This window comes from Typopeltis vanoorti, chromosome 10 (assembly GCF_054136105.1).
Source record: "Typopeltis vanoorti isolate ZY-2024b chromosome 10, IOZ_Tvanoo_1.0, whole genome shotgun sequence".
Taxonomy (NCBI): domain Eukaryota; kingdom Metazoa; phylum Arthropoda; class Arachnida; order Uropygi; family Thelyphonidae; genus Typopeltis; species Typopeltis vanoorti.
The window spans coordinates 46,765,073-46,782,332 of NC_143558.1; the positions used below are offsets into that span (position 1 = coordinate 46,765,073).

Below are 17,260 nucleotides of genomic sequence, written 5' to 3' on the forward strand. Positions count from 1 at the left end.
ATTTTAGAATTAACTGCAAAAGTTCAAAAAGATTCAAAGTGCCGCCCCCGGGCAGACCGCCCCCCTCCTCTAGCTATGCCTCTGGATGCAATCAAACAAAAATTATATTTGATGCAGAAAATTTGTCATAAGATGTGATATTTATTTCCATCAGATCAGAATTACCTGATATCTGCTTCTTTTCCAAACAAAAACTTTAGTCTTTCATATGATGAATTAATTGGACTTCTTATAACAGCAATGCTAACTGTTATTAAGTCTATATCAAGCAGCTACAAATATATTTTAAAATTGATATGAAAATTTAATGTGCATTATGAAATATCTGAATTATGCAATTAAAAAAAAAAATTAAATCTGAGATTAAACTGAAAAGGGTGTTCATTTAATAACAGGATCACCACTGTTAAGAAGTAAAAAAACAGATGTAGTTTATTATGATTTAAAAGCTATTACATATTTAAAAATTGTAATATTTCATAATTTTGGATGTAAACATAAGTATCAGAGATCTGAAACTAACCAATTGAGTGAATATGAATTGTAAATGTTCATGAGGTTAGACACATACACACACACCCAGAGAGAGTTGGGCAACATAGTAATTTGGAGCATAATATATTCCATTTCAAATGATGGAAACTTAAAATTCTTATATCATAACTGCAGATATACAATTCATAACATGCACATAATTTACTGCATATAACCCGAAGAATATGACTAGTTTACATAACTATATAGTTAACTTCATAAATTATACTAAATAAGAATTATATTCTTGTTTGTATTCTTTATACAAGTGTGAGCAAGTGAATTAACATTATGGCAGACTACTTATATAAGGAGGCAGATGACTGTACATCGAATTGTCCTAGTAATGTAACACAGTAACGTAAATCATCTGCCTCCATATGCAAGTAGCCGATCCTGATGTTATTTCACATGCTCAGTGCTTGGGTAAAGGACTAAAGTAAGAATATTTTTTATTAAGTATAATTTACCTTATAACCAAGTGAAAAACTTTGCTACAACAGTTAACTTCAGATTAACTATATCTGCAAGCATTTCATGCAGAATAACCATTTGCAGAATGAAATCAATTGTCGGTATTGTAAACCCATCTTCTTTTGTGAATGTTCACTGTAAAAAAAAGATTTTTTTCCAAACTGCTGAAAAGAAAGATTTGAGAAAAATCACTCACTTGATGTTATCAGTAATATGCAGTGTTTTAGAATTATTTTCACTTAATCAAAATCTTTCATTTGAAATTAAATAATTTCATTTCAAATGAATGCAAAAGATATTCTTAAAAAAGTGATTTTTTTTTAAATGAAAAACCTATATATAATTTGTACACTGTTAGGGGAAAATGCTTTACTGGAAATGTATATACAGTATACTGTTATCACTTCTAAAATTTTGGCACATGTTATTTAATTCATGCAATGTACTAGATCATATGATAATATACTTTTGAAATTTTGTGAAAAAAACAGTCCATAGCTAATTATTATATTATTAAACAAAAGAAAAAAAAATGAAAAAAATTAAAATTTGTGTTAAAATGCATAAAAAATATTACTACTACTACTATTGTATTTTAAAATGTAAAAATTATATTCTTCATTCTGTTTAAAAAAAAAAAGGCTGAATTTTTAATATGCCAAGTTTTTACTCCTTGATATTTAGATTACTTTTAAATTAAAATACAGGGTATTTTAATGAAATACCTGTATCTATTAATTAATTTGTATTCAGTTTAAATTTTCTCACAAAGGTTTCATTAAAATCATTAACAGAAATGTTACAAAATTTTTCATCACAATTTTAGCAAAAAACGAGACATGAGAGACAAATGATCTGATGACTGAAACGCATTAGGTAATCCACCAACCATTCTTATTTCTTCTGCTGACATCAAACTGTAAGTACCAAGGAGTTTTAGAGGACCTTCAGTAATATTAGTATGCACTGGTAAGCCTTTCTGTAGAGAGCTTTTTTTAAATTTAACAGAGTAAAAAATATAGTCAACTGTGCAACTGGCTTTAGTGTGCTGAGTTGTTACTTCATGATGACCATCCATCGTTTTATGAGAATAAACAGACAAAAAATTAAAATAATGATGAAGCCAGCGGGGCACATTTTGAGATGGAGAGGTTGGTGACTTGGGATTGAGCAGCATTCCTTCTTGTTGATTAACAAAAATGCTACTAGCAGCATTTTCCTGATCAGCAGTAAGATGGGTAACATCAGTCTGACCTGTAAATCCATCTTCTGTGCAGTAACTGGTGGTGGCAGTGACAGTACTTATTTCATCATTCCTGTCTATATTTTCTATTGGACATTCACATGTTGAAAGATTTGTTTCATTTATATTATATTCATAGCTATCACCAACACTGATAAATTCTTTTGTATTTTGTATTTGGGTCACCCTATCTTCTGTACTGTCAGGGAGACTAAGAGATGTAGTAGCAGCAGTATTTATTTCATCATTCTTGTCTCGATTTTCCATTGGACTTTCACTTAATTCACTTGTTGAAAGTTTTGTTTCATTTATATGTTCATAATCGTCATCCATATTGATAAATTGTATTGGACTCTGTACTTGAGTCACCACATCTTCCGTACTGAGAGTGGGAGTGAAATAACTAGTAGTAGTGTTTATTTCGTCAATTTTTTCATACCTTTCAACTAGGTTTTCATTTAATTCACTTACTGAAGGATTCTTTTCATTAAGTTCATAACCTTTTCCCATATCAACAGATTGTGTACTTTCCATTCTTAAATCACAAGTTTCAGTCAACCACCCCTGATGTCTCTTCATTCCTATATCAACATACTGACTTTTTTCTGTTATACCCAGATCTGGATGAAGAAGTTCTTCAGTACATAATAGTCTTCCTTTATTTTTGCCTTCAGGCTGTCCAGATATGTTTCCAGAAAGTAGGCCATTATACTTAATTTTACCACAGGTTAAAAAATTGTACAGAGGAGAATAAGGCTCACTGTTCATATCCCCACAAACGATTACAGGATAATATAGTGGTCGATGAGATGTTGCGGCAAAACCTTTAAAAGCCACCTTATCAATTTCAGCAAGAAGAACCCTTAACTGTGCAAGCTTTACATCACCTCTTCTAGGATTAAAAAGTAAATGAGTGGTTGCTACACAAAGTTTAGTAGCACTGTCTTCCGGAATACGAGGTTTCAAACAAACAATGATGCCTATATTATCACGGTTTAAAAGACTAATCCCATCTTTTAAGTACTCGACTTCCTTATAAGAATCTAACATAAACATTGATTTTCTAAAGAATACTGCACAGCCATCAGTTTTATCCCTTGTCTTCTTCTTATAAATGCCTTCATAACCTGAAATAAGATGCATATATATAACTTTTTTTTATAATGCAAAGATAATTTAAATATTAAAGAATAAATTCTACATTTGAAAAAGTTTATAGCTATTTTGAAACTTTTTGTTTCAAAAATAGTTGAAAGCTATTTTTTCAACTATTATGAAAGATATCAAAATCAGACATTGGATTATGCATGTATCATGCATAATTCAATGTCTAATTTAATTATGCTTGTTACATGACACTTCCAGGAAATATGAACTCATCATTGGAGAGCCCTTCACACCATACAGTTCACCATCTACACACTGCATCACAATTCACCACACACAAACACACACCATGCCATTTATCACCTACTAACAGGATGGTAGTTGGCATGGCCAGAGAATACTAGTCTGTTAAATGTATTATAACAGACAAAATATTTTCTGACCAATTTTCCAGTACGCAGGATGAAAACCAGAGTTTCTGGAAGGAAAAAATTCTACAATTTCTGTATGAAATTAGCTAACTCACCTTCAACTGAAAAAGCCCATAAAGATTCCACTCAAAATGAAGAGAATCAAACCTGTTATTTTCTGATTGAAGTCGCAATGTTCCATTCATTCTTCAACTGTACTAAAGGAGCTTAAATATCAGACTATTTTCCCTTAACACATTATATTGAACACAGTCAAACTATCGTGTTATAGCTGCAGGAGACACAATACTAAGAAGTGCTACATGTTCTCTCTATTAAATCCAAACCTATGCAGAGGGAAAATAATCTATTGGTCCACGATATTCAATTAACATTTGGGTTGTACATTAAATTAGTAAAAATGAATCACACCAATATTTCTAGAGGCAAGAGTCACATGTGCCACTAAGTGGTTTGTGTAGGGAGAAAAGAAAAACCTGATAAAGTATTTACTTTTTATACAGATAAATTATATAACAAACTATGAGGCTACATGAAATATATGAACCAATAAATCTAATCCCTTCCAATGGACAATGTGTGCATTTATGATGTTAAAGAAAAAGAAAATCTATAAGATGTAATGTATTCATTATGTAAAAACTAACTAATAAAAAAAAATAAAGTAATAAATACTAAAGTGTGTGTGTAATATACATAAGATAAGACTATGGAATAAAGGCAAACCATCTGATCTCAGTGCACATGATAAGAGAGAGAGAGTCATCTGGATACAAGTCATGTAATGCACTGGTAAAGGACACAGTTGCATAAAACTTTTTTTTTTATTCTTTTATGTAGCCCACACATAACTGAATACACTTATAAATGTACTACTTTTATAAGTGTAGACAGACTGCATTAGTTACCCATATTTAGGGCACAACAAGTTATTCAAAACACATACACGTGTTGCCACACAACACATGTACTTGCCCAAGACCATCTTTTTTAAATGATGGTCTTGGGCAAGTACATCTACTGACTAGGTCTACTAACTCAATAAGTCGGTAGGAGTTGTTCCATAAACTGATCAGCGACGCTGCATCTGTATTTTTAAAGTTAAAAGACCTCATTTAAAAAGTTTTTTTTTTTTATTTAAAAAATATTGGACCTGGTCATAGAATCAGAAGAGCTATTCATAACCAAAATATCAACATTGCCTGCGATTGCTAAAAGTGATTGTGCCCTTGATTTGGGAGATTGTAAAATATGAGGAATGTTCTGTCAAGAAGGCATATGTGTGGAACTATAGGTGATTATGACAAACTTAGAAAGAAGCTTAAATCTGTGTCATAGCAAAAATCACTGCAAGGTGAGGATATTAGTTAAGGATTATCTAGAGGAAGAAGTATTAAATTGTATACCCAAGGTAAGGAGGGTTAATCAAGGTAGGAGTTTGATGGATGAGTAACATAATATCATTAAGTGTGAGCTGCGAAAAAAGAAAATGCTGTGGAGAGTATATAAAGAGAAAGGTGACCAGCAAACTCATGAACAGTACAAGGCTCAGAGAAGAAAGGTGACCAGCATGGCAAGAATGAAAAAATCAGATTATGAGAAGAATCTAGCTGAGCAGGGTAAAAGAAATCCCAAAGAGTTCTTTTGTTATGTGGCAAGTAAGAGGAAGAATGACTATGGAAGATTAACCTTCATGAATGATGATGGTAATGAGGAGACAGAAGCAAACAAAATAGTTGAGTTACTTTGCAAGGGTATATCATCCTTGTGAGGTTACTGCTTTAACATTTGTGACAGACACTGATGCTGGAACAGAGCTCGATGAATTGGAGGTTCTTAGGATATTGCAGAATCTCAATGTATATACAAATGTGGGGGTTAGATGGAATATCAGATTGGGTTTTGCAAAAATGTGCAAGGGAACTGGCACTCTGACAAGGCTCTTCAATTTAAGTCTCAGCTCTAGAATTCTAAGAGTGGAAAGAGGGCAAAATAATTCCCTTGCATAAGGAAGATTCTATGACTGCAGTAGCAAATTATAGATCAATCAATATCTTAGGTGTAGTGGTGAAAGTACTAGAAAAATTGGTAAAAAAATATAATTCAAGAATGGATAGATAAAAATGATACTGTATGAGGGTCAACATGGCTTTGTGAAGGGTCGGTCACGCCTTAGTAATTTACTAACTTTTATAATAGAGTAACAGCTGAGTTGGATAAAGGAAATGGCTACATGATGATTTTGCAAAGGCATTTGACCAAATCCCACATGGAACACTGTTACACAAATTAGAACAAATGGGGATGGATATGACATTGGTTAAGTGGATAAGAGGGTGGCTGCTGGACAGATATCAAAAAGTGGTATATGGAGGGGCAGAATCGAGATAAAAACAGGTTACCAGAGGTGTGCCTCAAGATTCAGTGCTGGGACCACTGCTGTTTAATTTGTACATAAATGATATAGGAAATGGAAATATTCAGTTGTTTGCTGATGATGCAAAATTAGGTAGAGTAATAGTTAATCAAGGCAATGTGGAGAGCTTGCAAGAAGATTTAAACAGGCTGTCAGTATGGGCAAAAGTTGATACCCAAAGTTAATTATCAGTTTAATGTCGAGAAATGTAAAGTCACGCATTTTGGGATAAAGAGATTACAAGCCATGTATCACTGATGGCACTGTACTCCAAGAAACAGCTTAAACTAGAGATTTAGGTGTAGTGGTAGACAGAGTGTTAAAGTTTAGACGATATATGGATATATATATCGCTAAGATTGCTAAGGTAGCCCATAAGATTACTTGGCTATTGAAGAACACATTAACAAGTAGAGATAAGGAAGTTGTTATTCCTCTTTATAAGGCCTCGATACACCCACATCTGGATTACTGTGCTTAAGTCTGGTCCCCTGGGTTTCTTGGGGATGTGGAAGCAGTGGAAAGGATTCATAGGCGAGTGACCAAGATGGTGAACATTCCAACCTGTGGAATGTTCCCTATGAGGATAGATTATGTGTGGATTGCAGAAGTTGGTTGATAGGAGAAAAAAGAGGGGATATGATAAAAACATTTAAGTTGCTTAAAGGATTTTATAGAATAGATGCAGGGGAAATGTTTCAGCACTTGGCTAGAGGGACCAGAATATAATTCAACTTCCAGGGGTCATCCCTGGAAGTTGAATAAAGATGTGGTCAGTAGGGGTGTGAGGACTAGATTTTTTGCTTGGAGAGTGGAGTCAGTTGTAAGTGCTTTTTCTGTTAATGGGTTCAAGGAGAGGTATGATAGATTGTGTGGATAAAATGGGTCTTCTGCAATGAGTCTTTGGACTCCATGGAAGTACCCTTATAATAATAATAATAATAAATTCACTTATGCATGTCTAGAATTTATAGGATCACATGTTATTTGCTCTACCCAGCAAATTATAGGACCCACATATAAATATTACAAATGTTAAATATTAAAATTTGTTTATCAGTAATGAAAGCATTTCTACTCACACTTGTTCTTTCCTTTCCATTTCCCATTCTCACATAGTTTACTAATGATTGTTCACATATTTACACCTTTGGGTAATTAAAATATACCAACCAAATATAACATCCTCCTCCATCATTGTTTTTTAATATATACTAAAACAAATACACTGTCACCACTCCCATGCAGATTTGGTTATAATTAAAGAAATGTTATGATATATAGCGCACCTGCCAAAATGTAACATGAAATTTCAATGAGGCACAGTGTTTATTCTCGCCCCATCAGATACTTAGGGTGATGCCAAGAGAGCTACAAATCGCTCCGACATGAACATGTTAAACAGACTGTCCACTTCTTGATAACATCTGGCATTCTGAAGGTTTTCAGTGCATGACCACAAATAACGTTAAGAATTGTTTAGCTGAAAATAGTATTTGAAAAAAAAAAAGGCCAAGTTTTTTTGGTCGCTGAAGAGGCTATGGACACAATGCGTTTCTGCTAGGAAAGGCACAATGTGAAAGTGTGAAAAATCTCGACAGAAGATCAGAATATATCAAAAGTAAAGGGTGAGTGAAGTAAGATCTTTCTCCTGAGAAATAAACTGCACGTGCTGATGATCGCTAGATTATTCTCACTCACTGGCAAATGGTAAGGAGACCAATGTTTAAGAGTTGGTTATAGATCTTGAAGTTTGATTTAACTGAGCACTGCAAGGTTTGGTGAATAAATAAGTAATATCATAAAACTATAAATAAAACTATGAGAAGGTGATTATTCATGGGAGGAGGAGAGACAACAGCCATTGGAGGTACCCATGACACCCCTGACTTGTCAGAGAAATGTAATGGAAGGAAATTGTCTATCATGACGTGATAAACAGAAAGGAAACTGGCAACCCATTCACAAAAGACAGGAGGAGACCTTAAGATGGTAACTTGATAAGTAGACCTATATGCCAGATCTAATCAAATGTCTCAAAAATATCAAAGTGATCAAGGTATTTAATGGGATTCACACAGATGCCTCCTTATAAAGCTACATCTTATGATCTTCCTCCTGCCTTTTGTGACTGAGTTGACAGTTTTTTTTCACTCCCATCAGATTTCTTTTTCAATACTTGGATACTGTAAAAATAATGATTTTATTATATATTTTAATTTCTTTATTTAAGTTTGTGTCTTTTGAACTTCCTTTATTCTATCTCAATATATATTTTTTTGTTTCTCTTATTATCAGTCGTACTCTGAGTTCTGATATCGTTGCTTGGTCTAGTCTTATCACCTTTAATCCTTTAGTCTACAATTTCACCCCCTCCCCTCTCAAGGTCGTAACTATGCTACTTTCACATGTGTGTAGTATAGATTTAGGAATTACCTCTGGCTGGAGCCAATTCCTTTGTCTAACTAGCTGGCTTTCTCTAACACTGATCTTTAAAGATTTATTTATGTAACAACTACGCCATTAAGGATCGCACAAAGGAATTGTTTGTATTTCCTAAGCATGTAAGAGAAATGCTCAGCAGAACATGGAAATATCTCTAAAATTCAGCTCTAAATCAAGCAACGTTTGAAACTTACTATTAGTCAGTCGCAGCTACTTTTAACTTTAAGGATCAGGTTCTATCTTTTTATGAGAAGTGCACTGGTATGTCAAAATCAGGCAAGTTATTTAACAAACAAAACAATTTATTCATACTAAGACATGGAAATTACAAATTAAAGGAAAAAGGATTTCACACACATCAAATTTTCAGGCTCTTATCAATTCTGCCAAGTAACAAAGCAATGCACGTGTCTGGTTCTCAAATTACTTATATCAGCACTTCTAACCTTTAGCTTAGAGGCAAAAACAAATATTTATGTTCACATGTATGTCAGACACGTAATTAGTTTCACACACACTTCAACTCAATTTAACTTAGATCAATATAAGAATTATGCTTAACTAAGCTTCACATTTAATCTCCCTTAACATTAACAAATGCTAAGAACTCCTTAGATAACTAATTTGGAACAATTTAGAAGTACGATTTTCCGACCTCACAACTTTACATTATACTAGCAACTGTATAATTAACAGTCCCTGCTCTAAGGTTCATAATCCATAACAGTTCTACATTAATCTTACTTGAAACCTGTCTCAGCCCATTCAGTATTCAAGATCCTAGAGATCACAAATATAATCTTCCTTCCTGTTAGAACCGCAAACAGACATTATTCCACGGCAACGACGATACAACATTCCTGGAGATCGCTTAAGGAACTTTGTGACAGGACTTTATGGAACAGGCCGACACTGCCATTAAAAATGTCCTATCATCGTCGAAATACTGCTAGCAGGATATCCTTCCCCATCCTTGGAACGGCTGGACCTAGGAACCTTTTTGAAGCGACACTGGAACACGTCAGGAACAGAAAGACAGAGCCAAAGTCAAAAAACAGAGCACCTGCCACCTTTTTATTCTCCCTTGACGGCCTTGGGACTTCTTCAAATCGACTTCCCCGTATGTTCTAGCAGGGGTACCTTCCCCCTACTAAAATTGCTGAGTCATGGAGGGAAAACCCTGTAACTCGCTGACCTTCACACCTGGCGATAGCCTCAGGTCTACACTCTAATTCTGTCTGGGCTATCTCTTTGTTTGTACAATATTGGCGGTCAAATAATTTAGCAATTCATTACCAGATTGCATATTGGTGGTTAAATAATATAGCAATTCATTTGAATATTCTAACAGATTACATAAAACACTTATGAAAATTTGTTAAATGAACTATAAGTATTTTGTATTGACTTTCTTTCTCAAGTAAAATTGGTATATAAGAATTTTATACAAAATTCTTTCTATACAAGATTTTACAATATGTTATTTTGTCCTTATTCCACTTTCTATGCAAAATAACCTTCTCTCGCTAGCCTAACATTATATCTTGAAAAGACTTCTCCAAACATAGCTTGTGTCCAAAGATAAAAAGGATTTGGAGTCTAATGAAAATAACAGAATCCATATTGGTAATCATTAATTAATTAGCAGGCCTCCAAATAATGAAGTTGGCTATCTGTAGTTGTCTATACAAGATTTGGAGAGGACTGTTATCACGAGGTCAACCTTATCTTTGGATGATGCCACCAAAGTACCATTTGGATACAAGAAAAATGGAAACATGTTTTTCTTTTTTTTTTTTTTTTTTTGAAGTGCAACTTAAAAAAAAAAAAAATTACAGGCTGTAGGGCGAGTGAAAAGCCGAGGTTTTATCTTGGACTGCTTGGCACACTGGTTGGAAGACCATCACTTGGATAGTGGTTGGGAATTTTGAGTGGAGAATGAAGGCTCTCACTCCAGAAAGGATAATTCCAGTTATTTAGTCTCAGCAAGTGTATGGACTGAGAGAGTGGAAAAAGAAATCAGACCATAGAAAACCTGAAGGTTGTCACAATTAATACTACTGTGGAGCAAAAAAGCACACTGGGTAATGGTTGATTTGAAGTAAAGAAAAAGTGAACAAGGTAATGGTTTGAAATTTTGAAGAGATAAGTTGACATCTACATGCATTTGAAGGGAGAATTGGTTAAAAAAAATGCCTAGTGTTAGAAGAATAACAAACATTATCCACTGATCTTTCTGGTTTGTAAAATAATAATTTGCCTTTAGCATTCTCGTAATTCATCATCTTATGGTGATGAATTAGATATGCTAAAGGCAGCAAACAAAAGTAACAAATGAGGCAAGGAAATCTGGAGCCAGAGCATTTCATACAGAAGAATACAAGGTTTGGGTAATCTTAAAATATGAATGCATTCCATCCCTCCTCCTGATAAAATAATGTGTTCTATGCTTTTTATGAAGGGAATCATGAAAAATGTGGAAAATGTAATTTGGATAATAGAAGTGAACAGGTGTAGAAGATGCTTGTTCAGATCAAGTTTTGATACATGCAAGTAGTAGTGCATATAATTAATGTTTATAGTAAGAGACCCCTAAATGTTGAAAGTATTTTTTTTGGGGAGAACGGATGGAAAAAATCCACTAATGCTTTTTATTCCTCATCTAGCCCTAATTTTCCCCTTAGCTGTTCTGTGATTGGCTAAGGATGAAAATTAGTTAGTCACAAATGGTCTTAAGACCATTTGTGACTATGTGGTCCTCCACATATTATTGTCTGAAATAGCGCAAGTCCTATAGTCAATTTTCTAGTTTATGAGATGAAAATATCATCTGTGAGAGATAGAATAACTCAGGAACTGGCTGAAGAAAAGTTTAGAACAGTCTTTCTTTGGGTGGTGGGTGATCCAGCACTATGGATGCATGCTTTATTTCCACAGAGCTATGCAGACCTCCAGAGGGGGGGGGGGGAATAATTTGATTTTTGTTGTATTTTTGATATGTTTCGTGATTTTGGGTGGGGAAATATTTTAGAACTATAGCATCACTGTTATCTATCATGGCATCTTTCATGGATGGTGATATTAGACATTAGAAAATTACATAGCAGAGGCATGCAACATATTTACATTATTCCTAAACAGGGAATACTCAGACTCCATTAGATGCCATATGGTAACTCCGATACTTGTTGATTTGATGTGCAACACGAGACCTTGTCATGTAGTTCTATTGTATGCATTTCTGGAGACTTCAACTCTCTGAAGATCAGTCATTCCACACACACCATCCATCCATCATAGCAACAGACATAATTCAAAAAATGAAATGAAAATGAATGACTTTTGTTCTTATGTTGCAGACAATGCATTATCTATCTCGACTTCTAAAAGGAAAAGTAATTTCTCACACTGCTTGATAGTGAATGTCATAATAATTAAGATCTCATGTAATGAGATAACCTTACTTGATTCATTGGACTGTCAATAGGACAGAGTTAAACCAAATGTTCCATTTTCTCTTATGAGCCAAGTTGCCATTTCTTTTTTGCACAGATTTAATAACTTTAGCCAGTCTGTCCTATATAGTCAGTTCTTCTATGGATTAGATTCTTAGAACTCTCTAAAATTTTTGGACTATTTGTTTAGTTCTTTTACAGAGAAACAATGTACCTGAAATAGCACGAATGGTTGTAAGCAAATAAAATCTTCATATCTTGTATATGTGTTTAAAGAGGATGATTTATGAATATAATGACATAAATGGCTTTCTTGAAAAAATCATTGCAGATTAACTGATCATGTAATCAAATTTTTCTGTTATTGTCTTTCAAGATGCATTAAAGCTCAGTTCTTTTCTGTGAATACTGAGGATGAATATTTTGGCCTGAAAATAGTGATGTTTTGTCTATGCAAAATCTTTATGTGTGTGTGCACGCATGCATTATCTTGCATGTATTACATTTGTCAACTATGTGCATTCACTGACCAGGAAAGAGAGAGGGAACTTAAGTTCTGAAATGAAAAACTGTGCTATCTTCATATGAGACTAAAACTGGCTAAATCACTTCCTGAGATGCTTAAGAGTCAAAACCATATAAATAGGAGGCCTCCACATGGCCTTTCAAGGAATGCAGAGAACCGACTGGGGCTTCTGACCTAATGTCCAACCTCACCTTCTCATGGTGCACCCTGTTGGATATCTATCTGCATACTGAAGGAACAAGAATGGGCTGCCAATTTGAGATTTAGCCAAACCAAACCATAACCAAATTGTATTCTTATTGCCTTAAACTACAATGTAAAATGATGGTACAACATAGCAGAATTTCAGGCTGGCTGGAGCATCATCATGTTAAACAAGGAACCATGAAAGACACCATTGTTTGGCTCGTTATGGAACCTCCTTACTTTTAAAATCTGAAACACAATTTCATGTTGGTACATATCTTGGAACAACTTTTTGTATAGTTTACAGATACTGTACCTTCGATGAACTCAATTACTGTAAACAGATATTCCATTATAAAGCTATATTGTTACACAGAATCTGAGAGGAAGCATTAATAACTTACTCTGTTAACTAATCATTAAATCTGTTTGAAATTATGTACTTACATATTATTTATTATTTTTAGAATTACAGCATGTTGAATGGTAGAGAATAATATGATACAAGAAGAGAAGTATATTTCATTGTTTTGGAGCATTGCTATCTTCTTTGCTTTGTATAGTTTTGATAAGGTAGCAGTTTAAGGATAAAATTCAAAATCAGTACAAAAGATAAATATCTTATAGAAGATCAAGTATCACATGGGCACCTTTAATGTGGTAGCAAGTCAGTGACCACTCATAATCTCTCATTAACCATCACTATACTTCCATAATTCCATGGATGCAAAGTGTCCATTGAAGTGAATATTCTATAATATCCAAAGTGTCCTTTGGATATTATAGAATATCCAAATAACATGGATACAAAGCATATAGTTTTGATATATTTTATCCTTAACCACACAACTGTGGCCAGTTGTGTGGTTAAAGCAGAAATTCGACCTGTTAGGTGCAGCTCTGAGGAGAATATTATCAATCATCACTTTCATTAACCAGAGATTATCTGGGAGGACCAAGCTTACACTAGTGATGACATGTTATAAGGCAATAAAAGAACAGCTGTATAGAACTGGAAGTTTAATTGACAGGAAATTTTTACGATTTACTCGAATAAAATTATGTTCTAAACCATAACTAAAACAGCATTACTAATTTCTTTCTTTCTTTGTTTTTTTTTCCATATTCCAATAACTTATTTTAAACAGTTAAAAAAGGGCTAAAGAAAATCATGATATACAGACATACACACCTAAGAAATCAAGTTGTGGAGAAAAGACATTATAAAAGTGGTCTTCCTGTACTTCTTGTAAACATATGATCTGTAATATAATAGACAATGAAATAAGAGAAAATACACAGCAGGTAACTAAAGTTACAGAAAAGTTCAAAAATTTTCAATATCAAATATAGACTATTATGTCTTAGCATAAATTTGATTAAATTATAAACTGCAAGGATCATTTTATCTTTCACCAATAGAGCAAGCAATGACTTTCCCTGTCAGTAAACTTCAACATCGATAAGTCATTAACCTTTTTTCATTTGCTAAGCTCAAGTTATCTCATGCAGTTTAAAAATAGCATCCTTGCTGAGCTTGCGTATTCTTAAGCACATTATTGTATTAAAAAAATTCCCTTTCAAACAACTTTTAAATGGGTTACTTATTATTACTGTACGGGAACCTCCACAGAATTCAAAAACTCATCGCAAGATGACCCAAAACTATCCACACAATTTATCATACCTCTCCTTGAACCCATTAACAAAGCACTCACAACTAACTCTGGCAATCCATTCCATTCATTCACCACTCTCAAGTGAACAATCTAGTCTTTGCACCCCTACTAATTACACCTTTACTCCAATGATATTCTCAGGAATGGGAATGTATATCAATGATATTTTTAGGACACCGTTACTGTTTAGATTAGAATGGTTGATCAAAATTTCACATCATCATCAAATTCCTGACATGTACCCTCAAGGGAGTACAGGATATGATAGTATTACATGAAAAATTTACGTCATTACTAACTTCCTATCTACAATTTTCCTCCAAATCAGTCTGTTACTTGTCAAGACTCCAACATTATCAGATCTTATATTTCTATCGTCTAAGGCACTTTGTACCATATCAATCCACCTATATCTTGGTCTTCCTCTGGGTCGTTTTCCTGCCAACCTGGCAGAGAACACTTGTTTTGCTAATTTTTCTTCACCCATTCTGTTTAAGTGACCATACCACCTGATATTAGCTCTGCTAATGCCTTCCTGGATGTTGACAATGTCAAGTTCTTTCCTAATATCCTCATTTTTGATATGATATTGCCATCTGTTCACGCCTATAATCTTTCTCGGGACTTTCATATCTGTGGTCTCTAGTCTTTGGTCAAGTGTTTTACTTCTGACCCAGCTCTCGGATCCATAAGAGAGCTGGGTCAGAAGTAGTAACACTGTTACTACTTCTTAACACTGTCTTGTATACAGCTAATTTAGTGTTCCTACTAATTTCTCTCTTATTCTATATGAATTTATTCAATTCACTTCCGACCATACCAGCTTTGTTGATTCTGTTGTCAGCTGATAATTAAATTTACTATCGCCACTAAAAATCGTGCCTAAGTAGCTGAAATGTTTCACTTTTTCCACAGGTTCCCCGTTCACAACACAGTTGACATTTTGAATAATTCTACCTATTTTCATTGTCTTTGTAATGCTGACCTTCATACCATATCTATTACAACAGTTATTCAATTTAGTCAGGGAAACTTGCAGAAGATTTATTTAGAAGTATAACATCGTCTGTATAAAGCAAAGAGCTGACATTAACATCTCCAATTCTGATATCATGTTTAATACCACTTTCCTTCATAATGTGATCCATATAGATAATGAATAACAGAAAGGATAATGTACATCCTTTTCTCACACCAGATTTAACATTAAACCACCTTCCTGTACTTCCTTCAATTCTAACTGCTGACTTACAACTCAAATACAGACGATGTATTGCTTGATATAATGCTCCATTGACACCATATAACTGTAGCATATTGAATAGCTTCTCTCTTGGCACCTTGTCATATGCCTTTTCCAGATCGACAAAACTTAAATACAGATCTTTGTTATATTCCCATGCTTTCTCAACTATTTGTCGTAAAGTGAAGATCTGATCCTGATAGCCTCTATTTGGCCTGAATCCAGCTTGTTCTTCACCAAGCTTTTCTTCCACAATTCTTCTCAACTGTTTCTCAAGTATACTTGCATAGATCTTGCCAGGAACACTCAGTAGGGAAATACCTCTGTAATTCTCACATTCAGTTTTATTTACCTTTTCATATATGGGTACTTTTAGAGCTCGACTCCAATCATTGGGATTTTGTCCCTCTGTCCAGGCGTTCTGAACTATACAGTGCAGCCACTGTGAGACTTTCATACCACCATACTTCAGCATTTCTGATCGAATATCATCTACTCCTGCTGCCTTTCCACATTTCAAGCCTTTGATGGCATTTTCTACTTCAAGTATGGATATGCATTCCTGACTGTATGCCTGTTGAGTGTTTTTTTATCACTGTGCTATCACTGCTTGTTTCATTTAGCAATTTTTCTAAGTAATTACTTTATACTTCAAGGAGATCTTTTTCGCCCATTTTCATGTCACCTTTATCATCTCTAACTCCTTTTACCAGCACTCTTTCCTCCATTTCTAAGCTTCTTCAACAGCTCCATAATATTTTGCCACCTTCTTGATATTTATTTTCTATATTCTTGACAAAGTCATCCCATGACTTTTGTTTAGGTAGTTTTACACAGTGTTTAGCATTCGTGCATTTGTCTCTGTATTCTCTAAGAGCACAAGCTGACTTATTTGCCAGGAACTTTTGATATGCTTTCTTCTTTTCCTTCACTGCCTCTTTAACTTATTGTGTCCATCATGGAGTTCTGATTTTTCTATCCTTGCAGACTACCTCACCACATGCCTCTCTGTGTGAATCAATCAGGGTTTTCTTCAAGGCTTGTCACTGAATCTCAAAGGTTTGATTTCTGTTCTTCAAACTCATTTTTCCTTCAATAATCTTTGTGTATTTTAGTCTAGTTCACATCTGACAGATGCTCGACTTTTATTCGCTTTAAAACTTTCTTACATGTTATTCTTTTTAATATGAAATTCACTTTTATCCTGCTCAAGATTAAATAGTGATCGCTTCCAATTTCAAATCCTCTGTACACTCTGGTATCCTGAACCAGAGAGAGAGAACATCACTACCAACAATAACACAGTCAATGAGACTTTCCTTATTCCTCGCCTCTTCTCTCCATGTGAATTTGTGCACACTTTTATGTTGGAACATGGTGTTAGTAATAACCTGTCCATGTCCTGAGCAGAAATCCAACAGGTATTTGCCATTATTATTAGCTTTGCTCTTTTCTCCAAATTTTCCCAAAACATTTTTGTATGTCTGACAATCACTTCCTACTCTGCTATTTAGATCCCCA

At 34.2% G+C, this 17,260-nt stretch overlaps 1 protein-coding gene across 5 annotated transcripts in view; it reads right to left on the reverse strand.

Annotated features, from left to right (window-relative positions):
- Nucleotides 1–406: 406 nt before the first annotated feature.
- The window catches only part of LOC150102390 (uncharacterized), a 68,781-nt gene continuing 51,927 nt past the window's right edge, over nt 407–17,260 (reverse strand). For all 5 annotated transcript variants that reach the window (XM_090399774.1, XM_090399777.1, XM_090399776.1 and 2 more), the window contains 2 exons: nt 14,010–14,079; nt 407–3,378 (listed from right to left, as the gene is read on the reverse strand). In XM_090399774.1, coding sequence (XP_090255900.1) covers nt 1,823–3,378; nt 14,010–14,079 — 1,626 coding nt within the window. In that variant the 3' untranslated portion in view covers nt 407–1,822. The remainder of the gene's footprint in view (nt 3,379–14,009; nt 14,080–17,260) is intronic.